Here is a 23,324-nt window from a genome sequence, read left to right as displayed (position 1 = left end):
GATGCAGATGACTAGCAACGACGACAAAGCACTCGGGGAACATGACTAAAGCATGATTGGTTGCTCAAGGCCTGCAGGTTCGTTTTAGCCGTGCATCCGGTCATAAACGCGTTCAAACAACTCACGAGACGATGCTGAGCCCCCAGCTGCGGCTGCGGGATGCTCGTGAAATCCAAGTGGTCCAGCGGATGGGCTCCCAGTCTCGTAAACGGTGCCTCGCGGCGCGGGGCCTCCGTCAACGTCGGCCGGACTCGGAGCTCCCCATCTCGGTAGCCGAGCTCGACGAGGCCTCGACTGGGTGCTTCCACTTCCAGCTCTCCTGGGACCGTGCGTACGTGTCCGCTGGCGTGTAAATCTTGCCCGATAGGTCACGGATGAAGCGATTGAGGGCTGGTGTGGGTCCCGCTGGAGGAGCCGAATGAGCCAGTGCGTGAACGAGCCCGTTGGCTCGAAGTCATGTGGGAGTCTTGACATGACGCGATGGAGAGCACCGTTGCGCCCTCGATCGGTTTGTCGGCCACGTCATAGAAGCGTTGCACTGGGTCAACGATGTGGGGACGAGCACCTGCGGTCGATCTCTTCTTCGTCGATGAGAGTGGACGTGACCAGAGAGGCTGTTGACGGACTCTCCGCGACGTCCCCGAGAGACGACCGGCCGCCGCGCACCCCGACTTCGTCTTCGGAGACGCGCCGCCTGCGCCGGTAAATACGCGCGCCCCAGGTAGAGTCCTCTGCGACGGCGTAAAGACAAAAGAGTGACTAAAATCTTGTTTCTCATACCTCGGGCCGCGTCGCCGTGGTCGTTATCGGACTGCGAGAGCTTCCCAGTGACAGTACGGACGTCCGACTGGCTCATACCTGAGTGAACAACACCGTATGCAGTCAGTTTACAGCTCCTGGAACCTTCAGATGTTTACCCAGACCTAGAAGCACGGTATAGACCGCATATAATCCGTGCCCACCTCCAAGTGGACCTCATTCAAGACGCGATCAAACACTCATGTTGTCCATCCCTCCGGCGGACTTGCTGCCACTTGCTCTGGTTCCGCCGCAACCCAGGGCTCTTCCACGGACTGTAGATGGAATTGCAGAGGTAGTGGTCCAGGTCCAACATCGTCCCCGACTGGTACGAGTCGAAGATCGCTGTGAGGTGAGCCCCAGTGGGGAGGGGATCAACAAGCCGCTGACGCAGCTCACTGTCTAATAATATGCGCTCGTTCGTGGTCTTCTCGTCGACGCCGATGTGCTTCCTGTGATCAATGAGGACGAGGGCTAGGAAGAGAACGAAGCAGAGGAGATTAAATAAGAACGTAGACGGCAAAAGCTTGGATATGCGCACACTCGTCGAACGAATCTTCCTCTTCCGGTTGCCCAGTCGCAACTTGACCAGAATAGCCGGAGACTGGAAGGAACCAATGAGTTAGTCAACGATACAGCGACAGGAAAGATGGTGCAGAGAGGAAAGGGTGGGAGCAAAGAGAAGATACAACGAGGGTAAAGATACAGCAGAGGCACTGCAAAGGACGGACGAGTATTAGACGGACAGTAGGTAGCGCGCATGCGATAACAACCAGAACAGAGGAGCAACACTGATGTGGAAAGAGGAAGGGTGGATATGAGGCGAAGGGGGGCGTTGAGAGGTAAGGGGGAGCATGAGGCGAAGGGGAGATACGAGAGGACGCGTGATGGGGGCATAATAACACTCACAGAAGAACACATATCGACTCCCCGCCCGTGCGTTGGCCACCATCTTGCGTATCTGGTCCAGCTGCACGCAAAAATGTAAGTCCTCCACGAATAGAAATGACTGCACGGCGTGTCGGACTCACGATGTTCGCCCGCGTCGGCTCGAGGTTCGGCGCGATCCCGTCCTCGTCCAACATCATTACAATATTCTCGGGGTCATAGCCGTATGTCGCTGATCCAGGCGCGTTCATGACAGCGCATAGAATCAAGCAAACGGGCACGACGTACATATGAGCAGATCCCGAAGATCTTTCGTGTCCTGGCGCGAGCGCGACAGCGGCACGTACTCCTCGTTGTATGGCATGCGGTCGTAGTTGATGCTGATCAGCAGTGCCTACTTGAACGGTGCGAGCTGGTCGTGTCAAAGGAGATCGGGGACATTTTAGCGACCCGAGATATGAAGGGAAGCAACACAGCTAACCTGACTCAAGTTGGCCTTGGCCTCCCGTGCCGTGTGCCACGAGTGGGATGAGGATGTGCTCCACGACGTCGTGTCCGGGGACCTCTGCTGCAAGCCAGCCAAGAATGCGAGAAGGGAGGAACCGTCTGGAAACGTGCCTGGCATTATCTCCCTTTCCTCCTCTACCCTGGCGAGCTCCGCGTCCGTCAGCGCCGACTGAACGTCCCATGCGGTATGATAAGTTCCTCCCGGGGTAGCGTTGTGTACCAGAGTGTGAGTCGGCGTCGACAAAGTTGCATCATCCTGATCCTCGAAAGCTTCGCCTGAGGAGAACCCGGGACCTGGCATTTCGTGCAGACTTTGACGGTGCGATTGGAGTACTACGGGTCGTCGGGTGTCCGAAGATTTGTCTGTAGTGCGTTGGGTGGATGCGGTTCGTTTGAGGAGAGCGACAGGGACTTAAGTCTTGGGAGTGAGACGGAGGGTGCCAGTGGCGTCTTCGGGTCGTCGAGCCTCGTGCACTCGTACACGGCATCGCCACGAGACATGAGGTCGTATCTCCAAATTGTCGGCATTCGTCTTTTCACTTCATATAATGGCCTCTCGGGCCCTGCAGCCAGAAATGCACCTTGCCGCATCTTCCACAAGAGTTATTGTGGGACAATAATCGCGGTTTAAACCGATGTTTACACAAGTTGAATCGGCCGGGCAGCGGTCCAGCACCAGCCCATTTGCAGCCCATACCCAACCAGACGAGCGCGAATGATGGCGCCGCTCAGCATCACCAGCACGGACCAGTCCGCTCTTGCTCGCCCAGCCGCCGCGCACCCTCCGGGAAGTACGCGCGCGCACCACCGTGTGCCCTCTGGGGCGCGCGCGCACCATGACGTGCTCCCCACGTCCCGACGCGTCTCCGCCGCACTCCACGCTACAGTGTTGACGCGCTGCTGGATGGGCTCAAATCGATAACCTCCTCCTCCGACTCCTCCTACAGCCCGGGACCACGACCCCTGACGGTCGCCCGATGAGCCTGCGGCACGCGCGGCATGAGCCCCTCTCACCGGGCAGGACGTCGAAAGGTGCGTGGCGGCTCCGTGCTAGCCCAACCCTTCCGCGCTGCTGCCAGGTAAGCAGGCCGCGCTCCCCCTCGCGCTCGGGTGTTGTAGGACAGCATAGACATAGGGTGTGGGTATATATGGTTTGGGTATACAGAATGCATTCTCATAACGCATACGGTCCGTCACGCAATATCGGTATGCATTATGGGCGCATATGCACGAATAGAGTAGGCGTCTATTGAGGAATATTAGCGCTAAGTAACGTAATGGCTATAATGCGTATAATATAGACTACCGCGAGGGACTGGGCCCTGCCGAAGCCCCCCAGAACGACTGTAACGAGGCTTGTTGCATGGAAAATATCAGTTATGTCTATTGTGAAACTCTCGCTCAGTGTTGGTACACATCCGAGGCCCATTCTGGTGTCACAAATGACGTCGCCGACACTGAAACCGACCATCATATTATGCATTATTCATAGACAGGCCTATGCATTATGCGCTTCTAGATTCCATGCATATTTGGCAGGGGACACGCTCGGTCACAGGCCCCTCCCATGCACAAAGAGAATTTATGCGTGATGAGGTCATGCATAATGAGAATGTCTTCTGTATATATAAGATTCCGACATATGATGGTAAGAGGGTGAGCGGAGCTGCATGTACGATCGGGGACAGACGCAATGTGCACAGCGGATCGACAATGTCCATGGGTATCGCTTAAGACGAGGACGCAGAATCAATGACCATAGTCCTCGATGGACTGCACGTGGCTCGGGCGCGGCGACCCGGGAGGCGAAAGCATCAAGTTGAAGTATTCATTGGGATGCTGATCAGGGTATTAGTCCGTCGAAGGACACGTAGAGGCTGATAGACGAAGGCGTACCAATGGGTTAGCGCTTCCGATCTGCAGGACTTGTCAGTCTCGTGCGTTGTTATATCGCAGAAAACATCGGACGTACCTGGGGTATTGAATCGTTACCGTCGAGCTCGCCGATATCCTTCCCTTGCATCTTCAGCTTCTCGATACGCTTGCGACGCATAAGCGTTGTCTGAAAGACGTCTTCCCTGTAGAACATTTGGTCAAAATCGATGTTCAATCAGATCGCAGTCGAAGACGTACGTGACCTTCCTCATAAGCTTGGAGATCGAGCACTTAGGCTCGTCGCCTGCCATATGATTCGATCAGCATACACACATGCGCTTGGAAGGAAGAGTATCCTACGTAGCGTGGCGATGAGTGACTGTGAAGGTAGCCAAATAGGTAAGCGGTGATGCTGCCATCGGAAGACGAACGGGCGCACCTGGGTCATGGTAATAGATCTCTTTGACTCCCAAGTCCGCTCGCCGTCACTGCATGCGGAGAGCGATATCTGCATCGAAGTGTGTTAGTACAGTTGCAGCGGCGTACGCAGGCATGATACTCACAACGTGCGCCCTCTCCTGTCGAGCATATGGGCACGACGTACAGATGGGTAGATCCCGAAGATCTTTCGTGTCCTGGCGCCCGCGTGACAGCGGCGTGCACTCGTCATATGGCATGCGGTCGTAGTCGATGTCAATCAATAGTGCCAACTTGAACGGCGTGGAATGATCGTGTCAAAGGCGGTTGGTGTAAGTGAGGGATGAGAGCAAACGGAAGACATTTTAGCGAGCTGGAATATAAATGGAAGTAACTCGGCCAACCTGACTCGGGCTGGACCTGGCCTCCCGTGCCGTGTGCCACGAGTGGGATGAGGATGTGCTCCATGACGACATTTTCGGGGACCTATGTTGCAGGCCGGCCAGAAACGCGAGAAGGGAGGGTCCGTCGGGAAACGTGCCTGGCATGATCTCCCTTTCCTCCTCTACCCTGGCGAGCCATCGGAGCTCCACGTTCGTCAGCGACGACTGAACGTCACTTGCGGTATGGTACGTTCCTCCAGGAGTGGCGTTCGGTAGTGGCGGAGTATGGGTCGTCGTCGAAGTTGGATCTTGATCCCCGAAAGCTTCGCCTGAGGTGAACGGGCCTTGCATTTCGTGCTTACTTGGGCAGAGCAATTGGGATACCACGGATCGGCGGGCGTCCCCAGTATTTCGTGATGTTCCGTCGAGTGCGGTGCGGGGATGCGGTTCGCTTGAGGGGTGTGGCAGGGACTCAGGACAATGCACGACGGGCAACGGTCTAGCTTCGGGGCTCGAAAACACGTAGGAAAGGACTGCAAAAGATGTCATTTCAAAGGATACAAAAATAGGGGCTCAGGTGACCTTTTCTTTGCAATGTTCGATGTAGCTAAGAACAAAGACAATATAATGTGTATAGTATGCGAGTAACAAAGAAGTAAGTATGAGTGATAACCCGTGTTATTGTCGAACGATGTGGAGAAAAGGTCACCTGAGCCCCCGTTTTGTACCCTTGGAAATGACATCTTTCGCAGTCTTTTCCTACGCATTTTCGAGCTCCGAAGCCAGGCCGTTGCCTGTCGTGATGTTGGCGTCTTCGGGTCGTCAATACTTAATAGCGCTTATGTAATGCTCCACCAGTGCATGCACTCGTGCGCGACATCGCCACGAGACAGGTTCAACTAAACGAGGTGACTGAGCATGCCTTCGTTATCTCCAACTTGTCGGAATTCGTCTTGATCCCTCATGCAATAGCCTCTCGGACCCTATGTTCCACAATTACACTGAATTGCCAAGGCGACTGCAAATAGATTGTCGACGTTATCGTAGTAGAAGAAAAGCATACTATCGATGTGAGAGTGTTCAAGTAGGACAGCATAGACGTAGGGTATGGGTATATGAAAATACAGCATATGACGCAAGAGGGTGAGCGAATATGTATATATGATCGCGGATATCCATGGGGCTCGCTTAAGACGAGGACACATAATCGATGACCATAGCGTCCTCAATGGACTGCATGCGGTTCGGACGCGGAGAACCGGGGGGCGAAAGCATCAAATTGAAGCATTCATTGGGATGCTGATCAGGGTATTAGTACGTCGAATGACACGTAGAGGCTGATAGACGAAGGCGTACCAATGGGTTAGCGCTTCCGATCTGCAGGACTTGTCAGTCTCGTGCGTTGTTATATCGCAGAAAACATCGGACGTACCTGGGGTATTGAATCTTTATCATCGAGGTCGCCGATGTCCTTCCCTTGCGCCTTGTATTTCTTGATGAGCTCGCGATGTCTACGCGTGGTCTGAAAGACGTCTTCCCTGTAGAAAAATTGATCAAAATCTACGTCTAATTGAATCGCAGTCGAGGACATACGTGGCCTTCTTCATAAGCTTGAAGATCGAGCACTTAGGCTCGTCACCTACCATATGATTCGATCAGCATACACGCATGCGCTCGGAAGGAAGGGTATCCTATGTAGCGTGGCGATGAGTGACTGTGAAGGTACAGGTAAGCGATAATGCCGCCATCAAAAGAAGAACAAACATACTTGGGTCATGGTCATGAATTTCTTTGATTCCCAGGTCTTTTCGCCATCACTGCATGCGGTGAGCGATATCTGCATCGGAGTGTGTTAGTACAGTTGCAGCTGCGTACGCAGGCACGATACTCACAACATGCGCCTTTGCCCTCTCCTTCCCAGCCCTCTCCTGGCACTTCCCGTCGCATAAAACGGGCTTGACTTCCGGCTCCAGAGTCGAGCACCGCCGGAGATATTGATCATACAAGTTCCGTCCGGGGATGCTGTCGACCAACTGCAGAACTTTGTCCTTTGCCAGCGTGCCCACCGTGTCCGAGAAGCTGTGGAAGGTGAGCGACCGCTTGGGAGGAGGCTGAGTACCGGTCGCGGAGTCCGACGCGCGCTTGCGCTTGGCCTTCTGGCGTTGGCGAAGCGGGTGGGTGTCGGAACAGTGGCGGCGAGGGACGCGGGCCGCGATAGAATCGAGGCGATAATCAGGCTTCGGAGATCCAGGTACCGCGAGATTGTCGACGGTCGTCGCGACCTCGAACATGATGTCGCGGCTCATCGGCTGGTACTGGTGGATGCGTAGTTGTGGGCCGGGGGAGCCCCTCTCACGATTGGGCTCGTGCTCAGGGGGCATGGTCTCGGGCTCTACACGCAGAGAACGGAATGGGTATCTTGCCTGCATCAAAGAAGGGGCATGGACGCACCTTTACAGATGATCATTGGCACCGAGGAGTCAGCTACATCCTCCCCCATGTCTGTCGGTCCTGTGGGCTGTGGCTTGGTAGATGCTCGTCGTGTGCTTGTGCGACTTGGGCGCTTCGCTGATCATGAACGGAGTTCATGGATGTGTCGGAAAGCGAACATATAAGTGCTCACAAGAACATCCGGAGTGACTCTTGCACGGCTTGCCGGGATTCTGCGTCAAGAAATCGTGGAAGACCTTGTTGCATTCGTAGTGCTCGAGGTCCAGAAGTGTCCCAGAAGTGCAGGCGTCGAATACGGCGGTAATGCACGATCCCCGTGGAAGCCTTTCCACGAGGTGAAGTCTCAGTTCCTGAAGACGCGGATGAGTGTTAGGAGGAATGATTGAGTTGGCCGTGAAAGTACATACATCGTCGAGGATAGGCTGGACCTTGTCACTGATCCATAAAGCTAAAATGTCTCGTCAGAATCACCGGGCTTAGGCGAAAACAAGTATGGGCTTACCTTCGTCAAATCCATCGGGCTCTGTGTCAGTAGCAACTTGACTTCCATGTCCCGAGTCTAGTCCCATGCCCTGAGATACGAAGGATACGCACGAGTAGATAGACTCACAATAAAACATGAACTTGTCTCCGGATCTTGCGCCGTTTACAAACCTCTTGATCTGACTAATCTATTTCAGGGGGGAGGTCCGCTTCGGATCGCAAAAAAGGTTATAGGCAGACGTACCACGTTCTCCCTCGTAGGTTGCAGATACTCAGGCGTCCCGGCGTCATCGAGCATCAGAACAATCTCGTCTTCGACGAAGCCGTACTTCTCTGGAGCAAGGACAGTAGCATGTGAGCTGCGCTTGCGCAATAGTCGATGGCAGATTGCCCGCAGGACTGACCGACGATGAGGTCCCTCCACGCCTTGGCATCTCGATGCGGGGAGGAGAGCTTCGCCTGCGAACTGCCACCGATCCCGATGATTAGGGCACGTCGCTGCTTGGAGCGCTTTCCGAGTCTAGTCCGAGGCATAGGAAAGAGGCGAGATTGGGGAGGGAAAGAACTGGATGAGGCGGTCGCGCAGAGGATTCGCGGGACGCACCAGTGGGGGTGGGGGATCGCTCCAAGGCCCCTTTTGTACCCGATTCGTCCTGCCGTAGGGAGGATGAAGGTGTTGTATAGCGATGCGGAAAGAAGATGCCATGGCTGTGGGGCTCCTCCAACTACAGCGAGGTTTGTGGGCGTCGAGGCGAAGGTGAAGGGGTCGGCCATCGCAATCTCCGAGCCAATTCCCACACCCATTCGACCGATATCAGATCCCGAGCCTGCTCCGTCTGCCTCCGCCTTGGCCTATCTACGACCGAGCGCAAGCAACTGAACAGACAGCAGCGAGACCGGGTGTCTCAGAGCTGAGTGTTTAGACGAAATGAATGCCTGTATGACGACTGGTCACTCCGCTGTGTAAGGCTGTGCCTTAAGCCTGTGAGCAGCTGCTAATCGCCGGGAGCATCCGTTGCGACAGCCTTTCAGCAGGGTGCGGATGCATCCGGTGATCCGTGATGCGCGCCCGTAGAGACGCGCCTCTGCGCATGGCGCGCATCGTCGCGTGGCTGTGATGCGCACCACACGTCCATCCCCTTTCGCCGTCCTTACTCTCCTCCCCCTCCTCCTCCTCCCCGCTCTGCCCAGGCAGACGATAGCGGCCATACGGTCGACTGTCGTCTGCTATTGGACTACAGTGTCACTTGGTGACACTACTCTCCCCTTCCCCTCCTGCCCTCCATCTCGACTTCCATGTGACGTCCTTCACCCACCTTGCCGGCCACCCTCACAACGTCAAGAGCGCACGAGGACGTCCATCCGGACGTCCTCAGCATGGAGATTAGAATATGGGGGCCAGGGCGATGTACCGCGGCCCTAGTTTCGGTGAGTCTGCTCGGACCTCCTCCCCCTTCCTGCCTCACCCATCCGACCTACCGCCCTGCCTTCACGCCCGCCTCCTCCGCCCCCGCATCGCTGCGTCGCCCGCCTTCACCTTGCTGTGTCACCCACCTCCACCCACCTCACCGTCCGCCCTCCTCCTTCGCGCCCGCCTCGCCCGCCATCGCCTCGCCGCGTCGCCCTACTCTGCACCCGCCTCCTCGCCCACCTCCTCTGCGCCCGCGTCACTCTCACTCGCCCGCGTCGCCCGTCTCCCCCACACTGCGCTCCTCCGTCCTCCCCTCCGCGCGGTCTCCGCGGCGTCGCGGTTGTGCGTCGCGCACAACCACCTCCACATCCTCCCGGTCCCCCGCCTCCTCCTGCAAGCCCTCCACGTCGCCCTCCCCTGCCTCCGCGTCCGCCCGAGTTGCCCTCCTCCTCCTCTTCGTCCTCCGCCTCCGCGTTGCCCACCCCCTTGGCTTCGCCCGCCTCCGCGTCGTCCGCTTCCTTGCGCGTCGCCTGGCGACCCACCTTCGCGCTGCCCGCCGCCTGCATCGCCCGCCTCCGCCCACCTCGCCCGCCTCCGCATCGCCCGTGTCCGCGTGCGCCGCCCTCCTCCTCTGCGTCCTCCGTCTCGCCACCCATCTCCGTCTCCGCGTCACCCGCCTCCGCCCACGTCGCTCGCCTCTGTCCGCGTTGGCCCGCGCCTCCACCACGTCCCAGCCCTCCGCGTTGTCGCGGGGCTGTAGTATTACTTGCTAGTCCTACTGTAGTAGCTTACTATTAAATATATTTTGATCGCAAATTCTATACAAAAAGTGTGGTCTGAAACAAAGGGGGAGGTGAGCTCACTGTCGGAGACAGTGAGCTCGAGTGGAAGCGCCAGAGGCGCCGGTGGCCAGACATGTCGGGGCAGCGTCGCGCCCGTGGCGGCGCGTGAGCGCGCCTGGGGAAGCGGCAGCGGCGTAGATTGCAACCGGCGGGCCGGCGGGGGTGACGGATGCATCCACACCTTGCCGAGAGGCTATGGTAATGGATGCACCAGTCGAATAGCTACTGTAGAGCCTGTACAGCGTAGACACGAGGAACAGTATGGCACATCCACAAAATGGCGACCGTATCGCTCACGGGACCTTCACGCCCTCCCATTGGCATGAGCGAGGGACGAGAAACCACATCAGGAAAAAAGATTTGCTACGGAGCACAGCCTACAGACTATGTAGGCTCGGTAGGCGCCAAAGTCGTCGGTGCGCACTCCATAGCACTCCATAGTACTGTCAAAGCATACCGTAGCAAAGTCTAATGACAGCCAACACAAACCAGATGAAAACATATTAATAACGTGCACAACAGACCTCTTAGCATATCTTAGCATACCACTGGCAGCTGGGAGTGCACGACACCTTGATGGTACTAGCAGGGACGACAAGGTGTGTTGTACGACATGGTCCTCGCGGTACCAATGGTATATTAATCTGTGTGGGTGTACTTACTACTGACTGTAGCCTGCTCCAACCGAGTGCCCTGAGGACCAAGAGCACGCCTGCATGCCACACGGGGACCACGCGCCAGCTCGGTGCCGGTCTGTACCTCGTCTCGTCTTACGTGCGACCTTTTTCCCTCTTCTCACGTTATGTCCCTCCTTCTACAACCCCTCCATACGGCTCACACATTCCAGCAACCCGTTTGGCTGCCAGATCTCCGCCCCCAGCTCGACGGACCTCAAGCTCGTCGCCACGCACCCGACCAAGGCCAGCGACAAGCTCACGATTGGGTTGACGTCTAGCTCTCAGCCGAATCTAGAGTCCGTGGGCGTCGCGCGCGCGCCGCATTGAGCTCGCCCGCGGGTGGAGGTTCAAATGCGAGTGTTCGCGCTGCCTCGCTGAGGCGCTCACGGAGCTCATCATTGAGGACGCCGCGAAGGGTGCGGTCACCGTCGTCGCCCTGGACGCCTTATGGCGTCGAGGGCGACGAGAGCATCACCTGGCCTGAATAGACACTGGCGCCTGTGGATTCACACGCGTGGCCCGTGCGCAAACGCGCGCTTCTGCCACAGCCAGCGCCAGCGCATGCTTTCCCCGTCTCCTCTTCCGAATCACCCGCCTCCTCCTCCTCCTCCTCCCTACATCTCCCGTTTCTTCATTCTCCTGTTTACTCAGGTCTTCCAAGTATCAACTCAAGAAAGCCCCTGCTCTGCCAACAGCTACGAGGGTACGCCTAGGCTTCGCACTTTTCATGCTGCTGAAGGACCTCTACAGATTGGTCCGACACGAGCTCCCGGCGTGGGTTTACGTCGCCAACTCCCCGGCTCCTGCTCCGCGCTGAGGCGCGCGGGGGTTTGTGTGATGAAGGGCTGCAGGTATGTGTCCTCTGCAGTTGTGCGGTCGAGGTACTTGACGGCCGTCTAGGTTAAAGAGCCTTTCTTCCCTGTCTGCGGCCGCGAGGCTGTTGCCGAGAGCACTTGTCCACGCCACCTTACGACGTCATGGACGGCGGGGTAGATTACACGAAGGGCGCGGATGACCAGTGTGGCAACATCTTCGACTGTGAGTATGTCTCCGTTTGTGCGTCCCCCAGCTCAGCTCCCCTCTGACCTCCTCTCCTCCCCCATCCTCACCCACTTGGGCTGGTGTGCGCACGTCGAGCTTGCCTTTGACGCTAACCGCGCTGTCTTCTCCCCCGCGCCTGCCAACGAGTCCCCGCTCCCAGCGGTCCCGTTCACATACAACAAGGACCAGTACACGGAGCTCCCTGGACTCCTCGCCCTCCATGTCAACCGGGGCGGCTACGAGGGCCATTGCGCGCACCTCGCCCTTTGGGCGCCCACCTTCCTTGCCTTCAACGGTCTCCCCGGTCTCGCCGAGTTCACCACGCCCTCCAGCAGGCCCTAGCCCAGCACGGCGACAGAGGAGGGCATGGCCGTCTACGTCGATCGCTGCTACCCGTCGATCGCGCGCATCATGGAGCGCACACGCGGACGAGCCCGTCTCCCCGCGCCCCGCGCTTGACCGCGTTTTCATCATGGCGAACGGCGACTTGGTGTGAGTCGGCCGGTCGAAGAAGGCGCTCTTCAAGAACCGGCAATTTGCCCGGGTCGTGAGCAGCCGCGACCTCGAGCCTGGTGCGGAGCAGAGGTACGTCAGCCAGGCGGTGGATGAGCAGAGAGCGTCCATACGGGTGGGTTCGGCTTTTCCCATTGTTGTCGTTATTTGTTAGTAGTCGCATGTACTCTATTGTAAGGCTTAATACAGTTTTTTGACCACTATATCAATCATTCGTGCGCTTTGTTGAGTGCAATGGGTTGCTTTGAACATGCTTTGGACGAATATCATAGACGGTGCATGCTGCTATGCGGTACTATGGAGTGCTTTGTAGACGCCGTGCGCGACTATGGGAGACCCCAAAACGGGGGGGTTTCCTATGGCACTTCGGATGCTATATAGCCCACATAGTGCTCTGGAGCAACCTGCTTTTTTCCTGATGCAGGTGCTGAGCGTTTCAGCCAGAAACATGGCTACCGTGTGTCTGCGTCCCGGGCCAGAACGTCCGGCTGCAGTCGGGAATACTCGCCCACCGACTGGACCATAAGAGCCACGTTGCCCGAGACAGACATTACCTGAGCGGTGGACAGGAATAGATGTACGTGCCGGACGACACGTGCATGACACGCGCATTGATGTTATCCAATGTGAGCCTAACTGCCCACTCGAGCCTCGAGAGTATGCCAGGGCATGTACTCATGAATCACATCAATGGACATACCTGAAAGCAGCTCACGGCTGGAGGACCGACGGCCAGTTTGCCCGCTCGAGGCGCACGCGGTCGACACGCAGCTCGGGGTCATTTGCCACGTGTTGGCGAAGAAGACCAGAAGGACCGCAGAATGGCACGGGGGTGCGACTTCAGCAAGAGACAAAGAAGCTCGAGGCACGAGATTATTTTGTTCCTGTCCCGCTTAGCTCAGAGTAGCACAGTGAACCGAAGTCCGAGCCTTTAGAGACCATCCTAGAGCGCACGGTGTAGCGAAGCGATACAGACCACAGCGCATGCGACAGCAGTACAGAGTACGAGTACGAAGCCAGATGAAAGCGGGGGTCCAATGACGATGATGTGATAGGGCTGCTTATATATCATATTGATGAGGGGGAAAATAATACTCCGCCCCGCACCCGGACCTCCCCGCGCTGACCAATCTAACGAAACTTCGCAAACACCACAGTCTCGAGTGAAACAGACAATTAATATATGTGTATGTCTGATGTTTTGAGCGTTCGATCTCCACTACTGTTACCAGACGGTGCAAGGAATATGGCTTGTGGCATCATATGGATGACGTCATCCATGGACGCTCCTTCTTCTACTACCGCCACCATCTGGTACTTTCCCACGCCTCGCTGCCACTGGAGCGGACAGCGGTCGTGTGGAACTCTCTATCTCTAGCTTTATTATCTACTCTTCTGGCCTACTAGTAAACCCCTAGACAACATGCCCGCAGCCAAGAAGGCGGGTGTGACTGGGGGAGCCCCCGGGCCAATGACGCGCACCGGGTCAGGCGCCCTTAGCCGCCCGAGACGGACGTACCTGTTGAGCGACATCGAGACGTTGACCGAGCCCAACGTGCTAGAAGCTATCAAGGGCATAATACCAAGTGCGGAGGCAGCGCATGCCGCCCTTGCCCCCTACCAACTCGAATGGGACGACGACGTTCCGCCCTCTCAAGAGCAAGTCACCCGAGCCCTCGCCATGGTCGCTCTCGTGCCACCGAAGCCATCGGAACACGTCAAGGTGGTCGCGGCCTTGTTCTACTTCTCCAAAGCAGTGCAGGAGGAAACGGTGAGCTCTGTCATTGCGAATCGTATCTTGAAGAAGGTCAGGAAGGGGATGGAGGAGTTACGTGCATCCTCAGTGGAGGCATGCAAGGCGGCGGCGTCCTCCATGGAGGCGACGCTGCAAATGATGAAGGAGAAGGTCGAATCTGGGGGTGGCTTAGGAGGGGCTGGAACGCAGGGGGAGCTCGCGCCGGCATTGGAGGCTCTATCGGACCCGTCCTTTGCGCTGGTCATCAAGCAGGCCGCTGCGCAGGCGACGACGCGTTAAGGCTGCATGAGGATCGATCCACGGATGATCCGGAGTCTTATCCGTGGATCATGGCCATTTTCGGGCCCTGATCTGGATCCGCATGGATCAGATCCTCCGGAAGAGCCGGAGCCGCGCGAGCTGGAGCCGCAATCTGCGGATTGAGCCTCGAACTGAGCCGCACATCATGGCTCAGTGCGGATCAATGGATCCTGCAGTTGATCACTCTCACTATAGCAATGCATTCATGAAAGTATAAGTGTATTGCAGTCAAAAAATATTACTCTATACACATTCACTAGCTCTACAAACATATAACTATGACGCGGGGCCGCAAGACCGCGGGCGACGAGGAGACGAGACGGCGGTGAGACGGGTGACACAGGCGGCAGGCGGGCGAAGTGGGCGAGGCAGATGACGTGGGCGCGACACGGGGGCTGTTGAGGCCAACGTGGGCGAGGCAGGGGAGGCGAGGCAGGCGACGCAGAGGGGACAAGGCCGAGGGGACGGAGGGGGCGAGGGCAAGGTGGGCGACGCGAGCGCGGGAAACGTGGGCGTGACGCGCGGGCGACGCGGGCGTGGGCGTGGTGCACAACGCGAGGGCAAGACGATGGTGGGGTGGGCAAGGGCCAGACGGGCGAGGGAGAGATGGGCGAGGGGGTGATGGCAAGATGTCGACCATGCGCGGACGACGTGGGTGACGCGGGGGACGCGGGGCAGACGAGCGAGGTGGGCGACGCGGGAATGCGGGCGAGGTGGTGAGGTGGGTGACGCGGGCAGGCGATGTGGGTGAGGGACGGGTAGGCGGGGGATGGGGCTGCGGGCTAGGGTGACGCGGGTGACGCGCGTGAGACGTCGCTGAGGACGACGCGGAGGTGGCGGTGGGTGAGATGGGCGACGCGGAGAAGGCGACGCGGGGACACCGATATGTCGGCGGAGCGGACAACGCGGGGGGCGAGGGCGAGAGGTGGGGTGGTGGCGAGGGACGTGGTTGACGCAGACGACGTGGGCAAGGTAGGACCAGCGAGTGCGAGCGCGAGTGTGGATGACGCGGACGACGCGGGCGCAGGCGCGGTGGAGAGGGCGAGCGCGAGGATCGTCCGGGGGCGGGACGGCAGGGGTTGTCGGCGTGGGGTAGGGAAAAGAGACGCGGGGAGCAGAGGGGGTAGTGGAGAACTCACCAGCGGAGATCGGGGACACAGGAGCTCGCCGCGACCCCAGACAACGGCCGGCCGGCCGCGCGTGATGACGCCGTGTGGACGGAGGGTGGGATGACGCGGGGCAGGTGGGCGACGCAGGCGGACACGGACAAGGCGGCGCAGGCAATGCGGAGGCAAGGACGAAGGCGAGGCGGAGAGGGCGAGACGAAGAGGGGGAGGTGGACGAGGGCAACGCGGGCGGAGGGCGACACAAGGCGAAGGTAGAGGGCAAGGGTGAGACGGGGCAAGCCGGGGGATGGCGAGGCGGCGAGGCAAAGAGCGCGAAGTGGACGAGCGCGACGAGAACAAGCGGACGAGCGTGAGCGTGAGCGTGAGCGCGAGACAGTCAAGGACGCGCGGGGAGCAGAGGGGGTGGGACTCACCAGAGAAGATCGGGGCCACGGGAGCTCACCGCGAGCCCATGGCACGACTCATGGGCTTGAGAACAGCCGCGCGCGCTCAGGCGATGATGCCGCGCGGACGGAGGGTGGAAGGTAAGCGGAGGAGGAGTGAGGAGGAGGGATGATGGCCAACGAGTGACGCGCGAGACGCCGCGTTCGATTCCGAACACTGCCCGATCGGGACGGATTCCCGCATGCAGACGCCGGATGCCGGCGCCAAAGGCGTTCAAAGTGTGAGTAGGTCATGTTTTGTCTATAACTCAGTCATTTCTTGACAGAATCACACGAAAATTATATCGTTAAAAAGCTGCCTCAAAGGGCTTGTAGATTACGCACATTTTGTAGTATATCACACGAGACTCTGCGGATAATCCGTGGATCGAGCCTCAGAGCCGCCATATTTTGGCCTTGTTGATCCGGAGCCGCTGGGAGCCGGAGCCGGAAAGAGCCGGAGCCGCCCGGCTCATGATCCCCGGCTCACGGCTCCGGATAATCGCGGCTCTACCCGCGAAGTGAGCCGGACCCTCATGCAGCCTTAGTTCAGACTCACGCAGACACTCGCGCAAGTCCTTCGGTGAGCACACCACCCCACGGCAGTCGGCCGCACGGAGCTATGTAGGGACTCGATAGCGGTGTATTTAGTGTACATGTGTACTGGTAGTGGTTGCGGAAATTCAGCTATTTTGTTCCCCCCTCTAAAGAGTGTGAACTGCGTGCTCGTCCTGAACTTCCCGACAATTTGATCTGTAAAATGATGCTATCTTAGACTCCTTCTTTTTCTCTCCCGTCTGAGATCTCTCACACAATGTCTCAATGAAGAGTCAAAGTGAGAGGAATTCTGAATCTCTCAAAACAACTCAAAGCATCTCAAAGCATCTCAAAGCATCTCAAACCTCTCCACAGAGGTTTTCAGAGATTTTGGGAAATACTGATGCACTCAGCCGCTTGTCGAACTCCTCCCAATCCACCGACTGGAAGTCCTGGCGCTCTGGGGGCTCGTAAGCGAGGAGTTCGTAGTCGATCTCGGTGTAGATACTGCCGTGGGGTGGTGTGCTCACCGAAGGACTTGCGCGAGTGTCTGCGTGAGTCTGAACTAAGGCTGCATGAGGGTCCGGCTCACTTCGCGGGTAGAGCCGCGATTATCCGGAGCCGTGAGCCGGGGATCATGAGCCGGGCGGCTCCGGCTCTTTCCGGCTCCGGCTCCCAGCGGCTCCGGATCAACAAGGCCAAAATATGGCGGCTCTGAGGCTCGATCCACGGATTATCCGCAGAGTCTCGTGTGATATACTACAAAATGTGCGTAATCTACAAGCCCTTTGAGGCAGCTTTTTAACGATATAATTTTCGTGTGATTCTGTCAAGAAATGACTGAGTTATAGACAAAACATGACCTACTCACACTTTGAACGCCTTTGGCGCCGGCATCCGGCGTCTGCATGCGGGAATCCGTCCCGATCGGGCAGTGTTCGGAATCGAACGCGGCGTCTCGCGCGTCACTCGTTGGCCATCATCCCTCCTCCTCACTCCTCCTCCGCTTACCTTCCACCCTCCGTCCGCGCGGCATCATCGCCTGAGCGCGCGCGGCTGTTCTCAAGCCCATGAGTCGTGCCATGGGCTCGCGGTGAGCTCCCGTGGCCCCGATCTTCTCTGGTGAGTCCCACCCCCTCTGCTCCCCGCGCGTCCTTGACTGTCTCGCGCTCACGCTCACGCTCACGCTCGTCCGCTTGTTCTCGTCGCGCTCGTCCACTTCGCGCTCTTTGCCTCGCCGCCTCGCCATCCCCCGGCTTGCCCCGTCTCACCCTTGCCCTCTACCTTCGCCTTGTGTCGCCCTCCGCCCGCGTTGCCCTCGTCCACCTCCCCCTCTTCGTCTCGCCCTCTCCGCCTCGCCTTCGTCCTTGCCTCCGCATTGCCTGCGCCGCCTTGTCCGTGTCCGCCTGCGTCGCCCACCTGCCCCGCGTCATCCCACCCTCCGTCCACACGGCGTCATCACGCGCGGCCGGCCGGCCGTTGTCTGGGGTCGCGGCGAGCTCCTGTGTCCCCGATCTCCGCTGGTGAGTTCTCCACTACCCCCTCTGCTCCCCGCGTCTCTTTTCCCTACCCCACGCCGACAACCCCTGCCGTCCCGCCCCCGGACGATCCTCGCGCTCGCCCTCTCCACCGCGCCTGCGCCCGCGTCGTCCGCGTCATCCACACTCGCGCTCGCACTCGCTGGTCCTACCTTGCCCACGTCGTCTGCGTCAACCACGTCCCTCGCCACCACCCCACCTCTCGCCCTCGCCCCCCGCGTTGTTGTTGAACGCGGTAAGTACACCGCGGACTACGCGTGAGAACGCTCGGCATACTCGGCCACGGGCCGCCGAGCGGCTCGGCTTACCTAAGAGCGTCTAGCCGTATGGCGCGCTCTACGGAACGCCACTGCATGGCATGCACGTCTCCGATCGTGCATCCCCCGTTCCAGAGAGCTATCTCTAGCTACTCTATGATACCGTAGTGTAGCCCCGTTTCTTTGCTCTCGTTTCAGCCTCTCTCGTGTACTGTACAGTAGCACCAGCCACTCGTTCGTACCCTGTATAAATACCCGAGTATCCCGGCCTGCTAATACACAGTTCCTTTTACTACTACACTACGTGCGAGACCTCAAACAGGCTCTACTAAGCTACAGGTGAGATGTCGCGCCCACTAGCGTGAGGCTACCGTCTCAACAGGTTATGAGCCCTGGTGTCGCTCGACAGCGCCTTCATGGCTGCAGTCGGCGCGCTGAGCTTACCTGTAGGTCGCCGAAATGGCAGACCGGAGTGCAGATCCATGCGCGGTTGATCCGCTGCAGGACTCACTCAGAGCGTCAGCATCAAAGCGTTATCTCGCGCCGTAACGGCTGCGTTTCATCCGTTTTGGGATGTATGCTGATTTCTGTCTTCATACAGAACTTATCGCACTATCTTCCAATACAAATCGTCCTACACATACAATGTCTTCAACCTTGACGCAGCACGTTCCTGTCCTCGACGGCACGAACTACCGGTCGTGGGAACCGCAGATGCGGTGCTACCTGCTCTCCCAAGGGCAAGGTCCCGTGATCACGAAGACCAGACCTACTGCGAACCCCAAGGACAACGACGACACCAAAGGCGAGACCTTCGACGCCCTCGATCAGAAGGCGCAAGGCAACATCCTCTTGCGTTGTTCGCCCGCAGTCAAAACTGCAGTGAAGACCAAGACGACCGCCAAAGAGATCTGGGAAGCTCTCAAAGATCTCTACGACAAGACCTCGGTCGCGAACGCCTTCGGTCACTTCAAGACCGCTCTCGCTACCTCGTTCCCATCAAACTCGTCACCTATCCCCGCTCTCGATCGCCTCGATCAAGCCTGGACCGAGCTCTCCGACCTTCAAATCGCGATCCCCGACTTCATCAAGGCCATGCTTCTACTATCGAAGCTGCCTAGTTCGAACTACGACTACGTCATCAACTCAAAGATGTCAGTCGCAACTATCGCCGAGCTCAAGTACCCCGAGCTCCGCGCGGAGATCATCCGCTGCTTTGAAAACCAGCGGACGAAGTCGAAACACACTCACTCGGATCCACAAGCGGCGAAGATCTCAGCCGTCAAGCGCAAGGGTGACGATCCCACCTTCCAGTCGCAGCAAATGCGCCCAAACCAAGGCAGCAACCAGCAGCAGGCGAAGAAGAACAAGAAGCGAGGCAATCGCGCCGGCAAGAGCGTACAGGAGAAGTACAACAAGCAAGATCACAGCGCGCACATCGCGTCGCCCGCGATCACCGAGCTAAGCGCTCCTCTCCGCGCTCCTCTCCCCGGTCCCGTCATCACGGATCTCCCTCGTTCTATCCCTCCTCCCGACTATTCTCGCGTCATGGACATTCACCCTCACGGAATCACCATCCGCACCAACGCCATACGCACTCCTAACACGATGGACGGCCGCAATGTCTATCCCGACATCGTCCAGGCACTCAACACCGCCGCCCAGCAGAACGTCTCCGCGTCCATCCAGTCGATCAAGAACTTTGTCTCTACATCGTCCGGACGCATGGACATCCCGCTCAGCGCGCGTATCACTGAGCCCGACAACGCGGCAGCATCTTCTTCTAAGAAGCAGCGCCTATCCCTCCAGGAGCGCCTCGGGCCCATCATATGGGCCTCCGATCATGGCAGCAACAGTGGCGTGGAGACCGACAGCGACAAGAGCGCTATGGAGGACGACGACGTCGTCTCTCTTGGGTCTGCCCCTGACCGCGATGAGTATATGAGGCAAGTCCTCGCATCTTCGCGCGATCTACAACTAGCTAACGCGCTCTTCACAGCTGCGAAGACTAGTAATGTAGATGATCATGTATTAGCTAGTTTACTATGCTATGACGATCTATGTGCGCATAAGTTCACATACGCTGCGTGTACAGATTGCAAAGGAAAAGACCGCGCGCGGATGGGTCTAACCGACGATGAGCGCTGGCGCCCTGATAATCCGCATTACGTGAATCTTATCTCGTGGATGTGCGACTCCGGAGCCTCCGAGCACTATACCCATGATATCAATGATTTCATTGAGTTCACTCCGCTCGAAGATGAATCCACCCCTGTTCGCACAGCAAACGGAGTAACATTCGTAAAGGGTTTCGGCACAGTACTCATCAACACCGCAAGCGCACTTGACGGCGAACGTTGCGCCATACGGCTGCACCCCGTCAACTACCTACCTAATCTAGGTGGACGCCTCATTTCACTCGGATCCTTCTTACAAGAAGGAATGTCAGCGCGCGCAGATAAAGCCGCGCTTACTATAGTCAAACCGAACGGAAAACCGTTACTACGGTTCTCACCTAGGAAACCTGGGGATTCAATCTACATCCTCTGGGCAGTCCCGCCCGAGGACGCGTTCGCTGTATCGCGATCTGTGTTCAAGCTCGACTATGAGACTATGCACAGACGTTTCGGGCATCCCTCAATTGATGTCTTGAAGCACGCACGAAACCATACAGATGGTTTTGGCAGCGTCATCTTCCCAGATGAAGCGCCGCTATGCAAAGGATGCGCAGAAGGAAAAATGCACTCACGCACCTTCCCGCCCTCCTCCGCTCGCGCCAAGCGCGTATTCGAAACGATACACTCCGATCTCAAGGAGTTCCCCGTCCTGTCGTATCACAAATATAAGTGGATTATCACTTACGTTGACGACTACTCAGGCTTCGCCTGGACCATGTTTCTGCGCAAAAAGAGTGCTGCGTTTCATGCGACCAAGCAGTTCATCGCCGCGATCAAGAATCAACTTAATGGGCGTATAACGAACTGGAGGTCAGACGCTGGAGGCGAATATACCTCCGACGCTTTCGTCAACATGTTGCGCGATGAAGGGATCAAAATCCAACAAAGCGCACCTCATACACCAAAACAGAACGGGCGCGCAGAGCGCTTCAACCGCACTGTCATGGAAAAGGCTGAAGCTATGCGTCACGACGCTTGCTTACCTGATTCATGGTGGGAGTTCGCGATAGAACACGCAACTCACGTCTACAATCGCACCCCGATACGTAGGCACGACTGGGTCACGCCATACGAAGTGGTGTACAGCGAGAAGCCGCAAGTTGATCACCTTCGCGTATTCGGCTGCGGGGCATATGTTCATCTGCCTGAAGACGTTCGTCAGAACAAGCTCTCACCTAGATCTGAGCTTATGACTTACATCGGCAACCCCGACGGCGTGAACGGCTTCAAATTCATGCGCTCACCCAACAATATCGTGTTTACCGGGACATCAGCGCTTTTCGACGAGCACTCGTTCCCACGATGCCCCGGCTACAATAAGCGAGGCACTACACCGGTCGGACGACCGTATAAACAACCCACCGTCAGCGACGAAATATTGTCGGATGATGAAGACGACGCACCTGCACCGCGTCGTGCTCCCACAACCGCAGAAAGGAGACAGGATGGGCAGCAGAATGTTGCGCCACCGCAGCAAGGGGGAGTCGAACCTGACCTTCCACCCTCGCGCGATCCTAGTCCGCCGCCACAGCGACCGGCTGCTGAACGTAAGGATAAGCAGCGCGCGAAAGCGCCGCAGCAACCTACGCGAAAAAGCACGCGTGAGCGGAAAGTACCAGTTCGTCCAGGAAACGTCTATGGGGAGTCACGAGACCCCATCAAGACTTACCAAGAGATTGAGAAAGAGAGTACATGGAAGAAGATGGTTGGAGAAAATGCGAGTCGCCATCGTAATCCCAATCAGCAAGTGGAAGCGCATAACACCGGAAATGCTGCTCCGAACGCACCTTCAAATGTGGAACAACCCTCTCTTCAATCATCCTCCTCGGGCGAGTCGTCTGAAGTCGACGACCTACTGTTGGCACAGCTGTGCCGCGAAGGGGGAGTGGAGTTATTAAACTATCTCGCAGCGAAAGCTGTACCACCAGATAGTACTCCCGATCCGTCAAACGTCCGAAACTGGACGCTCCGTGACATCGCTCGCTTACCTAAAGACGAGCAAGAAGAATGGAAAGCGGCCTGCCGCGAGGAGCTGGAAGACCTCAAGCGCAGGGATGTATTCGAACTTGTCGACCGCCCGAAAGGCCGCAAGGTTGTCAAGAACCGCTGGGTATTCGACATCAAACCAGATGGTCGAAAGAGAGCCCGATTAGTCGCAAAGGGCTACTCACAGACTGAACTTGAAGACTTCTTCAAGGTTTTCTCTCCCGTCGTACGCTACGAGACAGTCAGACTGATCCTCGCGCTCTGTGCGCTCGAAGATTGGTTCATGACTGGACTTGATGTGCGGAAGGCTTACCTATACGGCGAGCTAGACGAAGAGATATACATGGAGCAGCCCGAAGGATTCAAAATCCGAGGGCATGAGCACCAAGTATTCATACTACTTCGTGCGCTCTACGGACTTAAGCAAGCGGGCTTAGCGTGGTGGCGCGCCCTCTGCGAGTCCATGGTAGAGTTCGGATTCATCCGACTCTCCACCGACGCTGGTTTATTCCTATATAAACATAGCGACGGACGTATTGTACTCGTCATCATCTATGTTGACGATGCGCTCTTCTGCGGCAAGGACAAGGCGCTCGTGCTCGAACTCAAGGAGAAGTTCATGAAGCGCTGGGAGTGCCGCGACCTTGGCGAGACCAAGGAGTTCCTCCGCATGACGATCAGACGCGACGGCCGCAAGATCCATCTGGATCAATGCGCCTACCTCAAATCCGTCCTTGAGCGCTGCAAGATGGTGAACGCAAAATCCAAGCCCACACCTCTACCGGCCGGGTACATTCCTGAACCCAACGACCAGCCTGTGAACCTCGAGCGTCGCGCTGAGTTCCAAATGGTCATCGGATCGCTTCTATACCTCATGCTCGGCACGCGCCCGGACATCTCGTTCGCAGTTACCAAGCTAGCGCAATACGCCGCTAACC

At 57.5% G+C, this 23,324-nt stretch overlaps 4 protein-coding genes across 4 annotated transcripts; 1 reads left to right on the top strand and 3 right to left on the bottom strand.

The window, feature by feature from the left end:
• Positions 1–543: 543 nt before the first annotated feature.
• Positions 544–2,494, bottom strand: BXZ73DRAFT_103862 (caspase domain-containing protein; the record flags this gene model as incomplete). The annotated part of the gene is made up of 9 exons (XM_048015714.1): positions 544–731; positions 781–858; positions 1,075–1,143; positions 1,198–1,272; positions 1,340–1,402; positions 1,708–1,768; positions 1,830–1,918; positions 1,975–2,080; positions 2,168–2,494. 9 exons carry the CDS (start codon positions 2,492–2,494, stop codon positions 544–546), a joined length of 1,056 nt encoding a protein of 351 aa, XP_047875294.1.
• Positions 2,495–3,942: 1,448 nt separating this feature from the next.
• Positions 3,943–5,219, bottom strand: BXZ73DRAFT_79488 (uncharacterized protein; the record flags this gene model as incomplete). Its single annotated transcript, XM_048023099.1, has 8 exons — positions 3,943–4,032; positions 4,090–4,110; positions 4,166–4,271; positions 4,327–4,372; positions 4,402–4,447; positions 4,508–4,576; positions 4,632–4,778; positions 4,890–5,219. 8 exons carry the CDS (start codon positions 5,217–5,219, stop codon positions 3,943–3,945), a joined length of 855 nt encoding a protein of 284 aa, XP_047875293.1.
• An 837-nt stretch (positions 5,220–6,056) lies between these two features.
• Positions 6,057–8,336, bottom strand: BXZ73DRAFT_103860 (caspase domain-containing protein; the record flags this gene model as incomplete). The annotated part of the gene is made up of 13 exons (XM_048015713.1): positions 6,057–6,167; positions 6,225–6,245; positions 6,301–6,406; positions 6,462–6,507; positions 6,633–6,705; positions 6,761–7,260; positions 7,320–7,436; positions 7,492–7,669; positions 7,727–7,767; positions 7,822–7,878; positions 7,930–7,990; positions 8,047–8,135; positions 8,207–8,336. 13 exons carry the CDS (start codon positions 8,334–8,336, stop codon positions 6,057–6,059), a joined length of 1,530 nt encoding a protein of 509 aa, XP_047875292.1.
• Positions 8,337–11,709: 3,373 nt separating this feature from the next.
• BXZ73DRAFT_103859 (uncharacterized protein) lies at positions 11,710–12,115 on the top strand (the record flags this gene model as incomplete). The annotated part of the gene is made up of 2 exons (XM_048015712.1): positions 11,710–11,770; positions 11,802–12,115. 2 exons carry the CDS (start codon positions 11,710–11,712, stop codon positions 12,113–12,115), a joined length of 375 nt encoding a protein of 124 aa, XP_047875291.1.
• Positions 12,116–23,324: the final 11,209 nt, after the last annotated feature.

The sequence above is a fragment of the Epithele typhae genome, assembly GCF_022376455.1.
Source record: "Epithele typhae strain CBS 203.58 chromosome Unknown BXZ73scaffold_45, whole genome shotgun sequence".
Lineage (NCBI taxonomy): Eukaryota > Fungi > Basidiomycota > Agaricomycetes > Polyporales > Epitheliaceae > Epithele > Epithele typhae.
The sequence above is the reverse complement of the archived record's forward strand: the minus strand, read 5'-3'. Positions and strand labels throughout refer to the sequence as shown.